Here is a 16120-nt window from a genome sequence, read left to right as displayed (position 1 = left end):
GCGCCCGCGCTCGCCCCCGGGGCACTTCTGCGCCCGGGTCCGATGTGCGTACTCGCCGAGGACCCCGCTCCCTTCAGCCCGCTAAGGCCCCGCCCCTCGCAGAACTCCGCCCCGTTGCCTCAGGGGCACTTCCGGGCCCGGCAGCTGTGTGCACGCGCCGGAAGTCCCGCCCCCCGCCAAGTTCCCCTAGGCACTTGCGGCCCGGGTGGCGTGTGCGCACGCGCAGGTTGTTGCTGGGCGTCATGGCGGACGCGGGCTCTGGTGTTCGGCGTGCTCTGCTTCAGTTACAGGAGTCCTTGTCTGCGGCCGACCGCTGCGGAGCGGCGGTGGCCAGTTGTCAGCTGCTGCGGGGCCTGGGGCAGGAGTGCGTGCTGAGCTCCGGCCCTGCGCTGCTGGGTGGGTACGGCTCCGGGCTTCCGACAGCCCGTAGCTCGGCAGCCCTTGCGGGTCCGGCGTGGGCGCCTCGGGCGGTGCTTGAACGCGCTGGTCGGAATTCGTGATGTGTGTAAAAGTGGTTTGTCAGCTGCCTCTTTTCTTAACAGCAGAGGAAAGGTATTTTAAAACCAAAGGTGGTGAAAATGACCCGAATTTGGTATCATTGCTATCCACGGCGGGGAGGGACAACGAGAGGAGAGTATTTTCTTCCACCTCAGTGTCGCCTAAACCCACCAGCACCTTTTCCAAACCCCTGTGTTTGCTGTTCCTTCTTTTGAGAAGCAAGCCATGCTATTCTTTTAACTCTTTAGCTATGCCTGGATGAGAACTTTTCCTTTTGCAGCAAAAGTGCCTCATTTCAGCATTTTTAAATGCGTCATCGCGTGAAAACATCTGTGATATTCCCTTTTTTTTTTAAAGGGGAAAGTGAATCTTTTTTAAATTTTTTATTTCATTTATTTTTGGCTGCATTGGGTCTTCGTTGTTGCTGCGCGCGGGCTTTCTGTAGTTGCAGCGAGCGGGGGCTACTCTTCGTTGCGGTGCACGGGCTTCTCACTACGGTGGCTTTTGTTGTGGAGCACGGGCTCTAGGCGCGCGGGCTCTAGAGCGCAGGCTCAGTAGTTGTGGCGCACGGGCCGGCCCAGGGCTCGAACCCGCGTCGGTAGGCGGATGCTTGACCACTGCGCCACCAGGGAAGTCCCAGTGTTATTCCCTTTTAAAGCCGCAAGTATGCATACTCTTCATGTTGTGTCCGTTTAATTCGAAGGTAGATGAGATTTTCTTCCTGAAAAAGTCATTGTTGAATAAGGTGGAGAGATACTGTAAGCAAAGTCTTGAAGAAGATGCTGTGCAGTACCTATATGTTGTCAGGGGTGTATTAATGGGGAAATTAATGACCAAACAGCAGCATCATTGTGTAAGTGTTTTCTAGTCTGAGTTCTAGGAGTTCAGTTTTGTTCCTTTAGTAACTTTTCGTAAAGCAGTTCCAGGTTCACTCTGCATATCCAGGGTGTGTCCTTTCACTTGAAAGTGTACTAGTTTTCTTTTGGTGCTGAAACGTACTACTGGCTTGGTGTTTACAACAGCGCAGGTTTGTCAGTCTTATAGTTGTGTGGTTGGAAGCCAAGCACGGGTCTCATAAAGCTGAAATCAAGGCAGCAGGCAGGGCCACTTTCCTTTTCTGAAGGCTCTGAGGGAGAATTCTTTTCCTTTTTCATTTAGGTTGTTAGCAGACTTCAGTTCCTCGCAGTTGCAGCATTGAGGTCCCTTTTTCCTTGCTGGCGTTCCTTGCTTCTAGATGACCCCTGCATTTCTTGGATTACGCTGCTCCCCTCCCCCTTCATCTTCAAAGCCAGCAGCAGAGGGTCAAGTGACATGCTTGGAATCTGTCCTGCTTTCCTGTACTCCCTCTCCTTCCTCCCTCTTCCACTTGTGAGGGCCCTTGTGATTGCATTGGGCCCACCTGATGGCCCAGGACACTCACCAGTTTAAGGTCAGCTGATTAGCAGCCTGATTTTCATTTGCCATGTAAAGTTAGCATATTCACAGGTGTGACACTAGGAATTAGGGTTCTGGCATCTTTGGGGCCATTGTTCTGCCTACCTCATTGCTGTGGAACATCTAGAATTTCCCATTTTCCTTGTCAAAATACGGCAGCCTTAGGCTAGTGTTTTATCACTTAAGAGGCTGAATTGCAAAACAAGCAGCACCTTTAGGGTGGGTTTATGGAGTACCTTGGCAGCTCTCTTAATTTGTTTTGTCTGTTTGTTTTTTCCAGCATTACACACTTCCTTAGTTTTTTCCAAAGATTTTGGTTTGCTTGTATTTGTTCGGAAATCACTTAGCGTTGATGAAGTAAGTTGAAGATTTTCACTTTGCTCTTCTAGTGTGTTCCTTCACGTTGAGGTGACTTTTTTCTTAGCCGTGTTTCTGTAATGTTTCTTTCTTTTATTATAGTTTCGTGATTGTAGAGAAGAAGCCCTAAAGTTTTTATGTGTTTTCTTAGAGAAAATTGGCCAGAAGATCACACATTATTCTCTCGATATTAAGGTAAGGAGGAAAAAACATACCTCGTTATATACCAGTGTCCCTTTTAACTTATGATATGAGTTAAACTTAATTTTATTTCTGCCTTTCTTGTTGGGGAGTTTATTTTTGCTTGATTGTGTTAGAAATTAAGTGGCTATTTTTTAAAAAATTTAATGAGCTAAGGCCCTTGTGGAAAACTATTAAATTGTAATATATACTGGTATCGCTTCTCCCAGGCATAGTTTTAGCTGTTAAGTCTTAGTTATAAGAACTAAGGTCTTATTGATGATTTTGATATGTCTCCTTTTAAAACCAGAATACTTGTACCAGTGTTTATACAAAAGATAAAGCTGCTAAATGTAAAATTCCAGCCCTAGAACTTCTTATTAAGGTAATTAAAAAAAATATTTCTAAGTGCATGTATTTTCTATTAAATGTATCTCTTGAACTGAAAATTGGAGTTTTGGGTTATGTTTTGTGTGAGAGACGTTGTAGAATCACATTGATGTGTGGAGAAGATGCATGTTTTTCCCAACCATCACCCACCCAATAACAACCTTGGTATTTTGCCCTCACACCCTTCTGGGTAGCAGAGGGAGAAGTTCGGTTGTGGGAGGTATGAAGGGGAAGGTAGCGCGGAGTATAAGGAATTGGCTGCCCCTCCATTACCCTATTACCCTTACTGTGAAAACCTAAACGCTGCTAAGAATTGCCAGAGCTCATCTCATTGTGTCTTTGAATGTCTTCCTAAAACCTTAGGCTGGGATGGGCCTGTGTGTTGTATGTAAGTGGTCATTGGGCTTACTCTCATCTAGGTATCTGTTGAGGTGTGTCTCTCTTAGAATTGCTTTGGGTCTTGTTGGTCCTTGTCTTAATATGTCTCTGAGAACACGTGTCTAGTCCTAGGGTAGTATTCGTGGGAAGGTGAAATTAGGTCTACCTCCCATTCCCCTCTGTAGCCCCTGTTTTTCCACCACCCACCTCAACCCGTCCTCCCAAATAACGTGGCTGGATAAGAGCCCTGAGAAGTGGAGAGTGAGTGCCCTAGAGACACGTGGGTGTGGAAGTGTGTGTGTGAGCAGGTGTGGTAGATGGAAGCCTTTTTGCTGCCGTCTCTGTGCACTCGGCTACCTTGTGTTCTTTCAGTTACTTCAGACTTTGAGAAGTTCGAGCCTCATGGATGAATTTAGAGTTGGAGAGTTATTTAGCAAGTTCTATGGAGAACTTGCATTGAAAACAAAAATACCAGATACAGGTGAGCTGTATTTAAATGTTATTTAAAAAAACATTTTAACAAATTAAAAAATGATTAGTGTCAAACTTAGGCTTTCTCTGCCAAGGTATTTATATGCTTCACAGATGAATTCTTTTTACTGAAAACAAACCAAAATGGAGACAAGAAACAATGTGTGAAGTCTTACAAAAATTTTAATCTTTACAAAAGATTTCTTTAAATAGAAAACTCACAACGCGTGTCAAATGTAATTTAGTTTATAATAATAAATTTGCATAAAACATCACGGAAGATTCAGTACATAAAACTAGATATTTTGTGTGGCTTATCGTGAAATTATTTTTTTATTTTTTATTTTTTTTGCGGTATGCGGGCCTCTCACTGTTGTGGCCTCTCCCGTTGCGGAGCACAGGCTCCGGACGCGCAGGCTCAGCGGCCATGGCTCACGGGCCCAGCCGCTCCGCGGCATATGGGATCCTCCCAGACCGGGGCACGAACCCGTATCCCCTGCATCGGCAGGCGGACTCTCAACCACTTGCGCCACCAGGGAGGCCCGTGAAATTATTTTGAACTGAACATCCTTTCATTTTCTTATTTGTGCATTTTTGTTTAATTTATCTAAGTGATTTTAGGCCTAAATTTGTCTAAAATTTATTTTTCAGTTTTAGAAAAGATATATGAGCTCCTAGGAGTATTAGGCGAAGTTCATCCTAGTGAGATGGTAAATAATTCAGATAAACTCTTCCGGGCTTTTCTGGGTGAACTTAAGACCCAGGTATGATAAACTTTATGATCTTCTTTTCTGCTTACATATATCTGGTGAATTTTTCTCTTTTAATGATATCTGGTTAAAACTCTCCTTTCAGATGACATCAACAGTGAGAGAGCCCAAACTTCCAGTTCTGGCAGGGTGTCTGAAGGGACTGGCTTCGCTTCTGTGTAACTTCACTAAATCCATGGAAGAAGGTATCGCTTGATGGCACTTGAGTTTCTTTATTCAAAAACTACTGGTCTAAAATGAATTACACTGTATTTTTTTGAACTTTTATACCAGTTGTGGATTCACATGTGGCTGGGAGAGACAATAGAGAGATTCCATGTGTCCTTCACCCCGTGTCTCCTGATGATGGCTGTCATAGCTGTAGCACGATAGCACAGCCTGATAAAATCTGTGGACCTTGCTCAGATTCCACGTGCTTCATGTGAACACATTTATGTCCTGGGTTTAGTTTTGTGCCGTTTTACCAGGTGTGGACTTGTGTACGCACCATGGCGGCCAGGATACTGAGCAGCCCATCACCAGGAGGATCCTTCATGCTCCCCTTTTATGGCACAGCCCCCTCCCCCTGCTCCCTCCTCCCCTCCTCCCTCCCCCTCCCCTCTCAGTGAGCACTTGGGTTGCTTCTACTTTTTGACTGTTGTGAATAATGCTGCCGGAAAATGGGTGTGCAAATACCTGGAGTCCCTGCTTTCATTTTGGGGGTATATCCCCAGAAGTGGGCTTGTTGGAACATGTGGTAGTTCTATATTTAATTTTTTGAGTAATCGCCTTAGTGTTTTCCACAGGGGCTGCACTAATTTACGTTCCCACCAACAATGCACAGTTTCTCCGCATCCTCACCAGTACTTGTTGTTTTCTGTTGTTTGATCGTAGCCATCGTAGTGGGTGTGAGGTGGTATCTCACTGCATCTCCCTGATGGCTGATGGTGTTGAGTTTTTTCACAAGTGCCTGTTGCACCCCCTCTCTCTTCTTGGGAGAGATGTCTATTCAAGTTCTTTGCCCATTTAAAAAGTCAGATCATTTGACTTTTTGTTACTGAGTTGTAGGGGTTATTTGTATATTCTGCATATCAGTTCCTTGTCAGATACATGATTTGCCAATATTTTCTCCTATTCCATGAATTACCTTTTCACTCTGTTGACTGTGCCATTTGATGTGCAAAAGTTGTTTATTTTGATGAAGTCCAGTTAATCTGTTTTTTCTTTGGTTGCCTGTGATTTTGGTGCCATCTCCAGGAGATCATTGCCAGGTTACTGAATCGTTGTGTGCCTGTGTAGAAAATAGTTGGTGTGGGTCAATCCTTGGTTCTCTGTTCTGTTGGTCTGTGTGTCTGTTCTCCTGCCAACAGCACACTATCTTTTTGATATAACTATATAGTGAGCCTTAAATGTCGGGTGCCGTTAAGTCCTCGCATTTTATTCTTCCTTTTAAAAATCATTTTGGTATTATAAAGTCTGTGCTTTTCCACGTCAGTCTTAGAATAACTTGGTCTGTGTCTGAAAAACCTTGCTTATATTTTGATGGTCGTTGTGCTAAACCGGTAGATCAGTTTGGGGAGAGTTGATATCTCTACCACGTTGAATCTTCCAATCCACGAGCACAGTGTACCTCTTCGCTTTTGTAGGTCCTCTTTGATGTCCTTCATTAGCATTTTGTAATTCTTATGCTGGAAATCCTTACCTATTGATTTTAAACTCTGTTTAATACAACTTTCTACATAGCCGTCAGTAGTGTTCTTCTATAGTATCTCAGAATTAAAAGTTTAGAGGATAATCTAGCTATGACAGCATTGTAAGCATTAGGAAATTCATTTCTTTTTACAAGACAAATAAAACTTTTAACCCCATAAATTCTTCACAAGAAAAAAAATCTGTTTGCCCTTCCTTACTGTGTTTTGTTCAGATAATTGCCAAATTTTTCTACCTCCAGCATGTGTTTGCTTTCATTAAATCGAAACTTAAGAAATTGCCAGTGTCCAGTGATGTTGGCCTGTGAAAACAGCAGTTTCGGATGCTTCCGAAACTGCTGGTGTTCCTCTTCACCCCGTCTTTGTTGCCTCTGACCAGGAACACTGGCGCAGCTCCACCTGCTTTCCCTTTCTCGGTCTCCTCTCTCTTTGATCCATGGCTGTGGCCGGCTTCCCACCCTTTCACGTTCCTGCTCAAAGATCTGTTTTCTGGAGCCTTTATGCTCCCCCTGTGTGGGTCACTTCCTTGGGATTCTGTAGTCCTCTCTGTGACAGCACTTTCTGTGACGTATTTTTAACCTGCGAGGTTGTATGTTTTTTTTGTCACTTGACCATGGTGGCAGGTAATGTTGCTTATTTCTTTTTGTCCTTGCTTCCTATATTAATTGACGTTTGGCGAACAAGAAAAATAATAGCACTTACTGCTTACTTACTGTGTGCTAAAGATTATTCTATTCATACTGCAAGGAAAATTCCTGTAATAACTCACTAAGGTAGGTGATAATATCTTTGTTTCATACATTAGGAAACTAGAACTAAGTAACTTCTCCAAAGTCACTCAAGTAGCAAGGTAGGCAGAATAATGGCTTCCAAAGACGTCCTCATTCTAATCCCAGCACCTGTGACTTAGGTTATATCACAAAGGGGAGTCAGGTGGCAGACGGGATTAAGGTTGCTCATCACCTGACTGTGAGATGAGGTTATCCAGGTGGGCCCAGTATGATCACAAAGGTACTTAAACGGGGGTGAGGGAGGCTGCATGGTCCCTGTGACAGGAGAAGCTGGCTTTGAGGATGGAGAAGGGGCCCGGAGCCAAGGAGAGCGAGCAGCCTCTAGAGTCAGGAGAAGACAGCCCTGGAAGCCTCTAGAAAAGAACACACCCTGATGACACCTTGACTTTATGTTATTTTATTTTATTTTTTCCTTTTTTTTTTTTTTCTTCTCTTTTTCTTTTTCCCTTCCATGCCTCATGGCTTGCAGGATTTAAGTTCCCTGACCAGGGATTGAACTCGGGCCCTGGCAGTGAAAGTGCCGAGTCCTAACCACTGAACCGTCAGGGAGTTCCCTATTTTATTTTTTTAAATGAGGTATAGTTGCAATACAATATTATGTTAGTTTCAGGCATACAGCATAGTGATCTGACGATGAAATACCTTTGGAAATGATCACCTCGACGAGTCTAGTAACCGTATGTCACCAGACGAAGTTACTATGATATTATTGACTATATTCCCCATGTTGTGTGTCACATCCTCGTGACTGACTTACTTCACAATGGGAAGTTTGGGGCTCTTAATCTCCTTCACCTGTTTCACTCATCCTCCCACCTCCGTTCCCTCTGGCAACATGCAGTTTGCTCTCTGTATCTGTCTGTTTCTGTTTTGTTTGTTCATCTGTTTTTTAGATTCCACATATAAGTGAGACAAGTACGTGGTGTTTGTCTTTCTGTGTGACTTACTTCACTTAGCATAATACTCTCTAGGCCCATCCATGTAGTTGCAGATGGCAAGACTTCTTGGTTTCTTACGGCTGAACAGTATTCCTACAAATATGTATATATACAAAAATATTCACATTTTTTTTATCCATCCATTTATCCATGGGCACTTAGATTGCTTCCATATTTTGCTGTTGTAAATAATGCTGTTTTGAACACTGGAGTGCATATATTTTTTCTAATTAGTATTTTTGTTTTCTTTGGGTAAATACACAGAAGTGAAATTGCTGGAACCTGTGGTGGTTAATTTTTTTTGAATTTTTGAATTTAATTTTATTTTTTTATACAGCAGGTTCTTGTTAGTTATCTATTTTATACATATTGGTGTATATATGTCAATCCCAGTCTCCCAATTCATCCCACCACCACCACCCCCCTGCCACCTTCTCCCCTTGGTGTCCGTATGTTTGTTCTCTATGTCTTTATCTCTTTCTGCCCTGCAAACCGGTTCATTTGTACCATTTTTCTAGGTTCACATATATGCATTAATATACTATATTTGTTTTTCTCTTTCTGACTTACTTCACTCTGTATGACAGTTTCTAGATCCATCGACGTCTCTACAAATGACCCAATTTCATTCCTTTGTATGGCTGAGTAATATTTCATATATATGTAACACATCTTCTTTATCCATTTGTCTGTCGATGAGCATTTAGGTTGCTTCCATGACCTGGCTATTGTAAGTAGTGCTGCAGTGAACATTGCGGGGCAAGTGTCTTTTTGAATTATGGCTTTCTCTGGGTATATGCCCAGTAGTGGGAATGCTGGTTCATATGGTAATTCTGTTTTCAGTTTTTAAGACACCTCCATACTGTTCTCCACAGTGGCTGTATCAATTTACATTCCCACCAACAGTGCAAGAGGGTTCCCTTTTCTCTACACCCTCATCAGCATTTGTTTGTAGATTTTCTGATGGTGCCCATTCTGACTGGTGTGAGGTGATACCTCATTGTGGTTTTGATATGCATTTCTCTAATAATTAGTGATATTGAGCAGCTTTTCGTGTGCCTCTTGGCCATCTGTATGTCTTCGCTGGGGAAATATTCATTTAGGTCTTCTGCCCATTTTTGGATTGGGTTGTTTGTTTTTTTAAGATTGAGCTTCATGAGCTGTTTATATATTTTGGAGATTAATGCTTTGTCTGTTGATTCGTTTGCAAATATTTTCTCCTATTCTGAGGGTTGTCTTTTCATCTTGTTTGTAGGTTCCTTTGTTTTGCAAAAGCTTTTAAGTTTCATTACGCCCCATTTGTTTATTTTTGTTTTTACTTCCATTACTCTAGGAGGTGGATCAAAAAAGGTCTTGTTGTGATTTATGTCAAAGAGTGTTCTTCCTATGTTTTTCTCTAAGAGTTTTATAGTGTCCGGTTTTACATTTAGGTCTCTGATCGTTTTTTTTTTTTTTTTTTTTTTTTCTGTACGCGGGCCTCTCACTGCTGTGGCCTCTCCCGTTGTGGAGCACAGGCTCCGGACGCGCAGGCCCAGCGGCCATGGCCCATGGGCCCAGCCGCTGCGCGGCATGTGGGATCCTCCCGGACCGGGGCACAAACCCGCGTCCCCTGCATCGGCAGGCTGACTGTCAACCACTGCGCCACCAGGGAAGCCCTCTAATCCATTTGAGTTTATTTGTGTATATGGTGTTAGGGAGTGTTCTAATTTCATTCTTTTACATGTAGCTGTCCAGTTTTCCTAGCACCACTTCCTGAAGAGGCCTGTCTTTTCTCCGTTGTATATTCTTGCTTCCTTTGTCATAGATCAGTGGACCATAGGTGCATGGGTTTATCTCTGTGCTTCTTATCTTGTTCCATTGATCTATATTTCTGTTTTTGTTCCAGTACCATATAGTCTTGATTACTGTAGCTTTGTAGTATAGTGTGAAGTCTGGGAGTCTGATTCCTCCTGCTCAGTTTTTTTCCCTCAAGACTGCTTCGGCTATTCGGGGTCTTTTGTGTCTCCATACAAATTTTAATATTTTTTGTTCTAGTTTTATAAAAAATGCCACTGGTAATTTGATAGGGATTGCATTGAATCTGTAGATTGCTTTGGGTAGTAGTCATTTTCACAATATTGATTCTTCTAATCCAAGAACATGATATATGTCTCCATCTGTTTGTGTCATCTTTTATTTCTTTCATCAGTGTCTTATAGTTTTCTGAGTACAGGTCTTTTACCTCCTTAGGTAGGTTCATTCCTAGGTATTTTATTCTTTTTGTTGCAGTGGTGAGTGGTATTGTTTCCTTGATTTCTCTGTCTGATCTTTCGTTGTTAGTGTATAGGAATGCAAGAGATTTCTGTATATTAATTTTATATCCTGCAACTTTACCAAATTCGTTGATTAGCTCTAGTAGTTTTCTGGTAGCATCTTTAGGATTCTCTATGTATAGTATCATGTCATCTGCAAACAGTGACAGTTTACTTTCTCTTTTCCAATTTGTATTCCTTTTATTTATCTTTTCTTATTGCCATGGCTAGGACTTCCAAAATTATGTTGAATAATAGTTGTGAGAGTGGACATCCTTGTCTTGTTCCTGATCTTATAGGAAATGCTTTCAGTTTTTCACCATTGAGAAAGCTGTTTGCTGTGGGTTTGTCATATATGGCCTTTATTATGTTGAGGTAGGTTCCCTCTGCCCACTTTCTGGAGAGTTTTTATCATAAATTGTTGTTGAATTTTGTTACAAGCTTTGTCTGCATCTATTGAGATGATCATTTGGTTTTTATTCTTCAATTTGTTGATATGGTGTATCGCATTGATTGATTTGGGTATATTGAAGAATCCTTGCATCCCTGGGATAAACCCCACTTGATCATGGTGTATGATCCCTTTAATATGTTCTTGGATTCTGTTTGCTAGTATTTTGTTGAGGATTTTTGCATTTATATTCATCGGTGATATTGGTCTTTGTCTGGTTTTGGTATCAGGGTGATGGTGGCCTCGTAGAATGAGTTTGGGAGTGTTCCTCCCTCTGCAATTTTTTGGAAGAGTTTGAGAAGGATGGGTGTTAGCTTTTCTCTAAATGTTTGATAGAATTCACCTGTGAAGCCATCTGGTCCTGGACTTTTGTTTGTTGGAAGATTTTTAATCACAGTTTCAGTTTCATTACTTGTGATTGGTCTGTTTGTATTTTCTGTTGCCTCTTGGTTCAGTCTTGGAAGGTTATACCTTTCTAAGAATTTGTCCATTTCTTCCAGGTTGTCCATTTTATTGGCATAGAGTTGCTCGTAGTAGTCTCTTATGATGCTTTGTATTTCTGCCGTGTCTGTTGTAACTTCTGCTTTTTCATTTCTAATTTATTGATTTGAGTCTTTCTCCCTCTTTTTTTTGATGAGTCTGGCTAAAGGTTTATCAATTTTGTTTATCTTCTCAAAGAACCAGCTTTTAGTTTTCTTGGTCTTTATTATTGTTTTCTTTGTTTCTGTTTCATTTATTTCTGCTCTGATCTTTATGATTTCTTTCCTTCTACTAACTTTGTTCTTTCTCTAGTTCCTTTAGATGTAAGTTTAGATTGTTTATTTGAAAATTTTCTTGTTTCCTGAGGTAAGACTGTATTGCTATAAACTTCCCTCTTAGAACTGCTTTAGCTGCATTCCATAGGTTTTGGATCGTCGTGTTTTCGCTGTCATTTGTCTCTAGGTATTTTTTGATTTCCTCTTTGATTTCTTCAGTGATCTCTTGGTTATTTAGTAATGTATTGTTTAGCCTCCATGTGTTTGTGTTTTTTCTGTTTTTTTTTTTCCCTGTAATTGATTTCTAATCTCATAGTGTTGTGGTCAGAAAAGATGCTTCATATTATTTCAGTTTTCTTAAATTTACCGAGGCTTGATTTGTGACGCAAGATGTGATCTATCCTGGAGAATGTTACGTGTGCACTTGAGAAGAAAGTGTAATCTGCTGTTTTTGGATGAAATGTCCTATAAATATCAATTAAGTCCCTCTTGTTTAATGTATCATTTAAAGCTTGTGTTTCCTTATTTATTTTTTGTTTGATCTGTCCATTGGTGTAAGTGGGGTGTTAAAGTCCCCTACTATTACTGTGATATTGTCGATTTCTCCTTTCATGGTTGTTATTTAGCATTTGCCATATGTATTGAGCTGCTCCTATGTTGGGTGCATATATATTTATAATTGTTATATCTTTTTCTTGGTTTGATTTCCTTGATCATTATGTAGTGTCCTTCCTTGTCTCTTGTAACATTCTTTATTTTAAAGTCTATTTTATCTGATATGAGTATTGCTGCCCCAGTTTTCTTTTGATTTCTGTTTGCATGGAATATCTTTTTACATCCGCTCACTTTCAGTCTGTATGTGTCCCTACGTCTGAAGTGGGTCTCTTGTAGACAGCATATATATGGATCTTGTTTTCGTATCTGTTTAGCGAGCCTGTGTCTTTTGGTTGGAGCATTTAATCCATTCACATTTAAGGTAATTATTGGTACGAATGTTCTTATTACCGTTTTCTTAATTGTTGTGGGTTTGTTTTTGTAGGTCTTTTTCTTTTGTGTTTCCCACTTAGAGAAATTCCTGTAGCATTTGTTGTAGAGCTGGTTTGGTGGTGCTGAATTCTCTTAGCTTTTGCTTGTCTGTAAAGCTTTTGATTTCTCCGTCAAATCTGAATGAGATCCTTGTCGGGTAGAGTAATCTTGGTTGTAGGTTCTTCCTTTTCATCACTGTAAATATATCATGCCACTCCCTTCTGGCTTGTAGAGTTTCTGCTGAGAAATCAGCTGTTAACCTTATGGGAGTTCCTTTGTATGTTATTTGTTGGTTTCCCTTGTTGCTTTCAGTAATTTTTTTTGTTTTTAATTTTTGTCCATTTGATTACTGTGTTTCTTGGCATGTTTCTCCTTGGGTTTATCCTTCCTGGGACTCTGCGTTTCCTGGACTTGGGTGGCTGTTTCCTTTTTGATGTTAGGGGTGTTTTCGACTACAATCTCTTCAGATATTTTCTCGGGTCCTTTCTTTCTCTCTTCTCCTTCTGGGACCCCTTTAATGTGAATGTTGGTGCATTTAATGTTGTCCCAGAGGTCTCTTAGGCTGTCTTCATTTCTTTTCATTCTTTTGTCTTTATTCTGTTCTGTGGCAATGAATTCCACCGTTTTGTCTTCCAGATCACTTATCCATTCTTCTGCCTCAGTTATTCTGCTATTGATTCCTTCTAGTGTTTTTTTCATTTCACTTACTGTATTCTTCATCTCTGTTTGTTCTTTAATTCTTTTAGGTATCTGTTCTTTAATTACTCTACATCTTTGTTCAACATTTCTTGCATCTTCTCCATCTTTGCCTCCATTCTTTTCCTGAGGTCCTGGGTCATATTCACTGTCATTATTTTGAATTTTTATTTTGGAAGGTTGCCTATCTCCATTTCATTTAGTGGTTTTCCTGGGGTTTTGTCTTGTTTCTTCATCTGGTACAAAGTTATCTGCCTTTTCATTTTGTCTATCTTTCTGTGAATGTGGTTTTCCTTCCATAGGCTGCAGGATTGTAGTTCGATCACGTGGTAGTTTTATTTTTGAGTTTTTGGGGAACTCCGCACAGTTTTCCTCAGTGGCTGCAGCAGTTTACTTTCCCGTCGGCAGTGCAGGAGGGAACGTGTTCCTTTGGCTCCTCATCTTGCCTGATTCTGTGTGTTTGTTTCTGTGTATTTGGTAGGTCAGCTGCATTTCCTGATCTTGGTATAGAAGGTGCCCTGTGGGGCCCGGTAGTGCAGTGCCCCCAGACTGCATTGGAGCCGGGTGCCCCAGGAGCGTCCCCTGTGTGGCCGGGCCAGGCTGGCCTCCCGTGCGCTACCGTGTGCGCTGGGCTCTGAGGCCCGGATACAGCTGTTGCTGGTGCTCCGGTGTGTGCGGCCAGCCCTTGGGGCAGGAGCCACGTTGGGGGATGCTGGTGCTGGCCAGAGGTGTCTGGCCAGGCAGGGGTGGATTTGGAGGGGCTCTGGTGCCGGCAGAGGGCACGCACCAGGACTGGTGGGGCGTGGGCTGCTTGGGAGGAGCGCGGGCCGTGGTGGGTCCGCAGCTGAAACCGGGTGGGGTGAGCGGGGCTGTGACGGGTAAGATGGGGAGTGAGAAAGGGGCTGGCAGTACCCGGCCAGCTCGGTGGAGGACAGGGCTCCCATAGCCCCCCCCCACAGCCAGCATCTGGTGCTCTCCAGCCCCTGGGGACCCTGAGAATGTGCCAGCAGAGCCCTGCCCCTTGGGCACACGATTTGGACTGAGTCCATGCCACTCCTTCATGGGAGAGGAGACCCAGGTGCTTTTCGAGCTGCAGCCCCTGTGCTAGGCCTCGGGGGGAGCGGCTCTCGTTCCTTGCAGTCCCCTGGCTCTCCCGGATGTTCTGGGGGCTTGTCTTGCGGGTGCAGGGTCTCCAGCTGGGGAGCCCGATGTGGGTCCGGACCCTGCAGTCGCATTGCTGGGGGAGCAGGCCCCACTGCGCCGGCCCGTCTGCGTGGCTGCTTTCTGCCTTCAGCTGTGCAAGGTCTGTCCTGCTGGTCCTCAGGGCGTTTTCAGAGAGTTTTTTACTTGTAGCTGTGATCTTGATTTCACATTTCTCACCTCCAGAACTGTGTGGTAATAAGTTTGTGTTGTTTTAAGCTGCTGAGTTTGTGATAATTGGTTACAGCAGCGACAGGAAACTAATGTAACCAGCACGTGGCAGGACTGGGATTTAAGCCTTGGTCTGAGGCTAAAATTTGCAGTTTATGGTCACGCTGTGATTATGTGACTTCAGGCGGTAATACTCAGAACTAATACGTTTGTTCATAGAGCATGTCTTTGCTGGGTGTCTTCTGTCTGAAGAGTGATGGATTGGGTGCTAGGCTCAGAGATGAGAATCCCTGGGTTCCTGCCATCGCGAGCTCAGTGTGGTGAGAAGACAGACGAGGAGCACAAGCTCTGCAGATTTCAGGGTTCATTTGTGCACGCACGCCGGGTACTGTGAGTGGGAATCTTGAGCATGGAGAGACGGAGGAGGTGCACAGCCCACGGTTCTTTTTGGGGAGGTGACGAGAGGCAAAGGCCTGCAGGGTGGCGAGGGGCCTGCTGGGGAGGGGCTGGGGAGGATGTTCCAGGCAGCGGGAGCAGTGGGTTTCCGGGCGTCCAGGCTGCCGGCTGTGGTCGGGTTCATGAGAGCTGGGCTGCCTGCTGTAGAGCGCTGGGGAGGGGTGAGGTCGCACAGAATGCGGGGTCAGTGTGAGAGGGGCTTCCGTGCTGTAATTTTTCTGTGACGAACAGGTCTGGGCCTTGATGTTTACGAGGTCTGCCTGCCTGCTTTGGCTGAGGTGTGCTTTAGTGCAGCGCCGAGAGCCATGGTTCTTGGTGGCAGTTAGCAGCTGAAGTCCGTCCACTGGTTATTGAGCTGCAGGCCAGAACCTGGCTTTTTGTCCCGGACGTGTCTAGCTGTGGCCGCTGTGCAGCATCCACACTTAGCGTGCATGCACCACGTAGGACTGGATCCTGTGGGAGAAAGGAAACCTCAGGACACGGCCTTGGCAGTCTCCCGAGATACGATACGTACAGCTGTGTGTGTGGGCAGGGTCAGCTCGGGAGCCTGGGCGCAGAGGCCTGCAGGATGCCTGAGGGAGGCTCCTCTGGAGGCGGCTGATGCCAAGAGACCAGAGCAGAGTCCAACTCGGCACAGGCAGCGCCAGTCGCTGTCAGAGCACAAGCGGGACAGAGTGTTTAAGGGTCCGTCGGATGAAGACAGGTGAGGGAGGAGGAGGCTGTGCTGTCTGAAACAGAGCTGTTAGTTTTAAGACCTTGTGAGCTCGGTCAGATGATACTATTATGCTGTGTGACAGCGGCTGCTTTCTGTTTTTCCCCAGATCCCCAGACTTCAAGGGAGATTTTTGATTTTGCACTAAAGGCAATCTGTCCTCAGGTAAGATTTAATATTCCTCTTAATTCTTTTTCAGCTGAGCCTTGTGATTGTCAAACATTGATGGTAAATTTTTTTTTTTAATAGATTGATCTGAAGAGATACGCGGTGCCTTTGGGTAAGATCCTATATTTAATGAGGTGGAATGTTTCAGATTATTAAGTTAATGCATTGAGTGAACGTTTGCTTAAACTGTGAGTGAAAGTCAGTGCAATGACACCTGTGAGGCTCCCATGCGGTTACGACGGGGCCTCTTGGGCGCTGGTTGAGATGGTCACACTTAGATCACATGATTGCAGAAAAAA

General features: G+C 43.6%; 1 protein-coding gene across 4 annotated transcripts in view; it reads left to right on the top strand.

Annotated features, from left to right (window-relative positions):
* The first annotated feature begins 235 nt into the window (after positions 1–235).
* Positions 236–16120, top strand: part of PRKDC (protein kinase, DNA-activated, catalytic subunit) — a 164354-nt gene continuing 148469 nt past the window's right edge. For all 4 annotated transcript variants that reach the window (XM_060116122.1, XM_060116123.1, XM_060116121.1 and 1 more), the window contains exons 1-9: positions 236–396; positions 2213–2289; positions 2392–2484; positions 2780–2854; positions 3610–3718; positions 4360–4472; positions 4564–4663; positions 15763–15818; positions 15903–15933. In XM_060116122.1, the coding sequence (XP_059972105.1) occupies positions 243–396; positions 2213–2289; positions 2392–2484; positions 2780–2854; positions 3610–3718; positions 4360–4472; positions 4564–4663; positions 15763–15818; positions 15903–15933 (808 nt within the window). In that variant the 5' untranslated portion in view covers positions 236–242. The remainder of the gene's footprint in view (positions 397–2212; positions 2290–2391; positions 2485–2779; positions 2855–3609; positions 3719–4359; positions 4473–4563; positions 4664–15762; positions 15819–15902; positions 15934–16120) is intronic.

This window comes from Mesoplodon densirostris, chromosome 13 (assembly GCF_025265405.1).
Source record: "Mesoplodon densirostris isolate mMesDen1 chromosome 13, mMesDen1 primary haplotype, whole genome shotgun sequence".
Lineage (NCBI taxonomy): Eukaryota > Metazoa > Chordata > Mammalia > Artiodactyla > Ziphiidae > Mesoplodon > Mesoplodon densirostris.
Note: the sequence above shows the minus strand (reverse complement) of the source record. Positions and strands in the feature narration are given on the sequence as shown.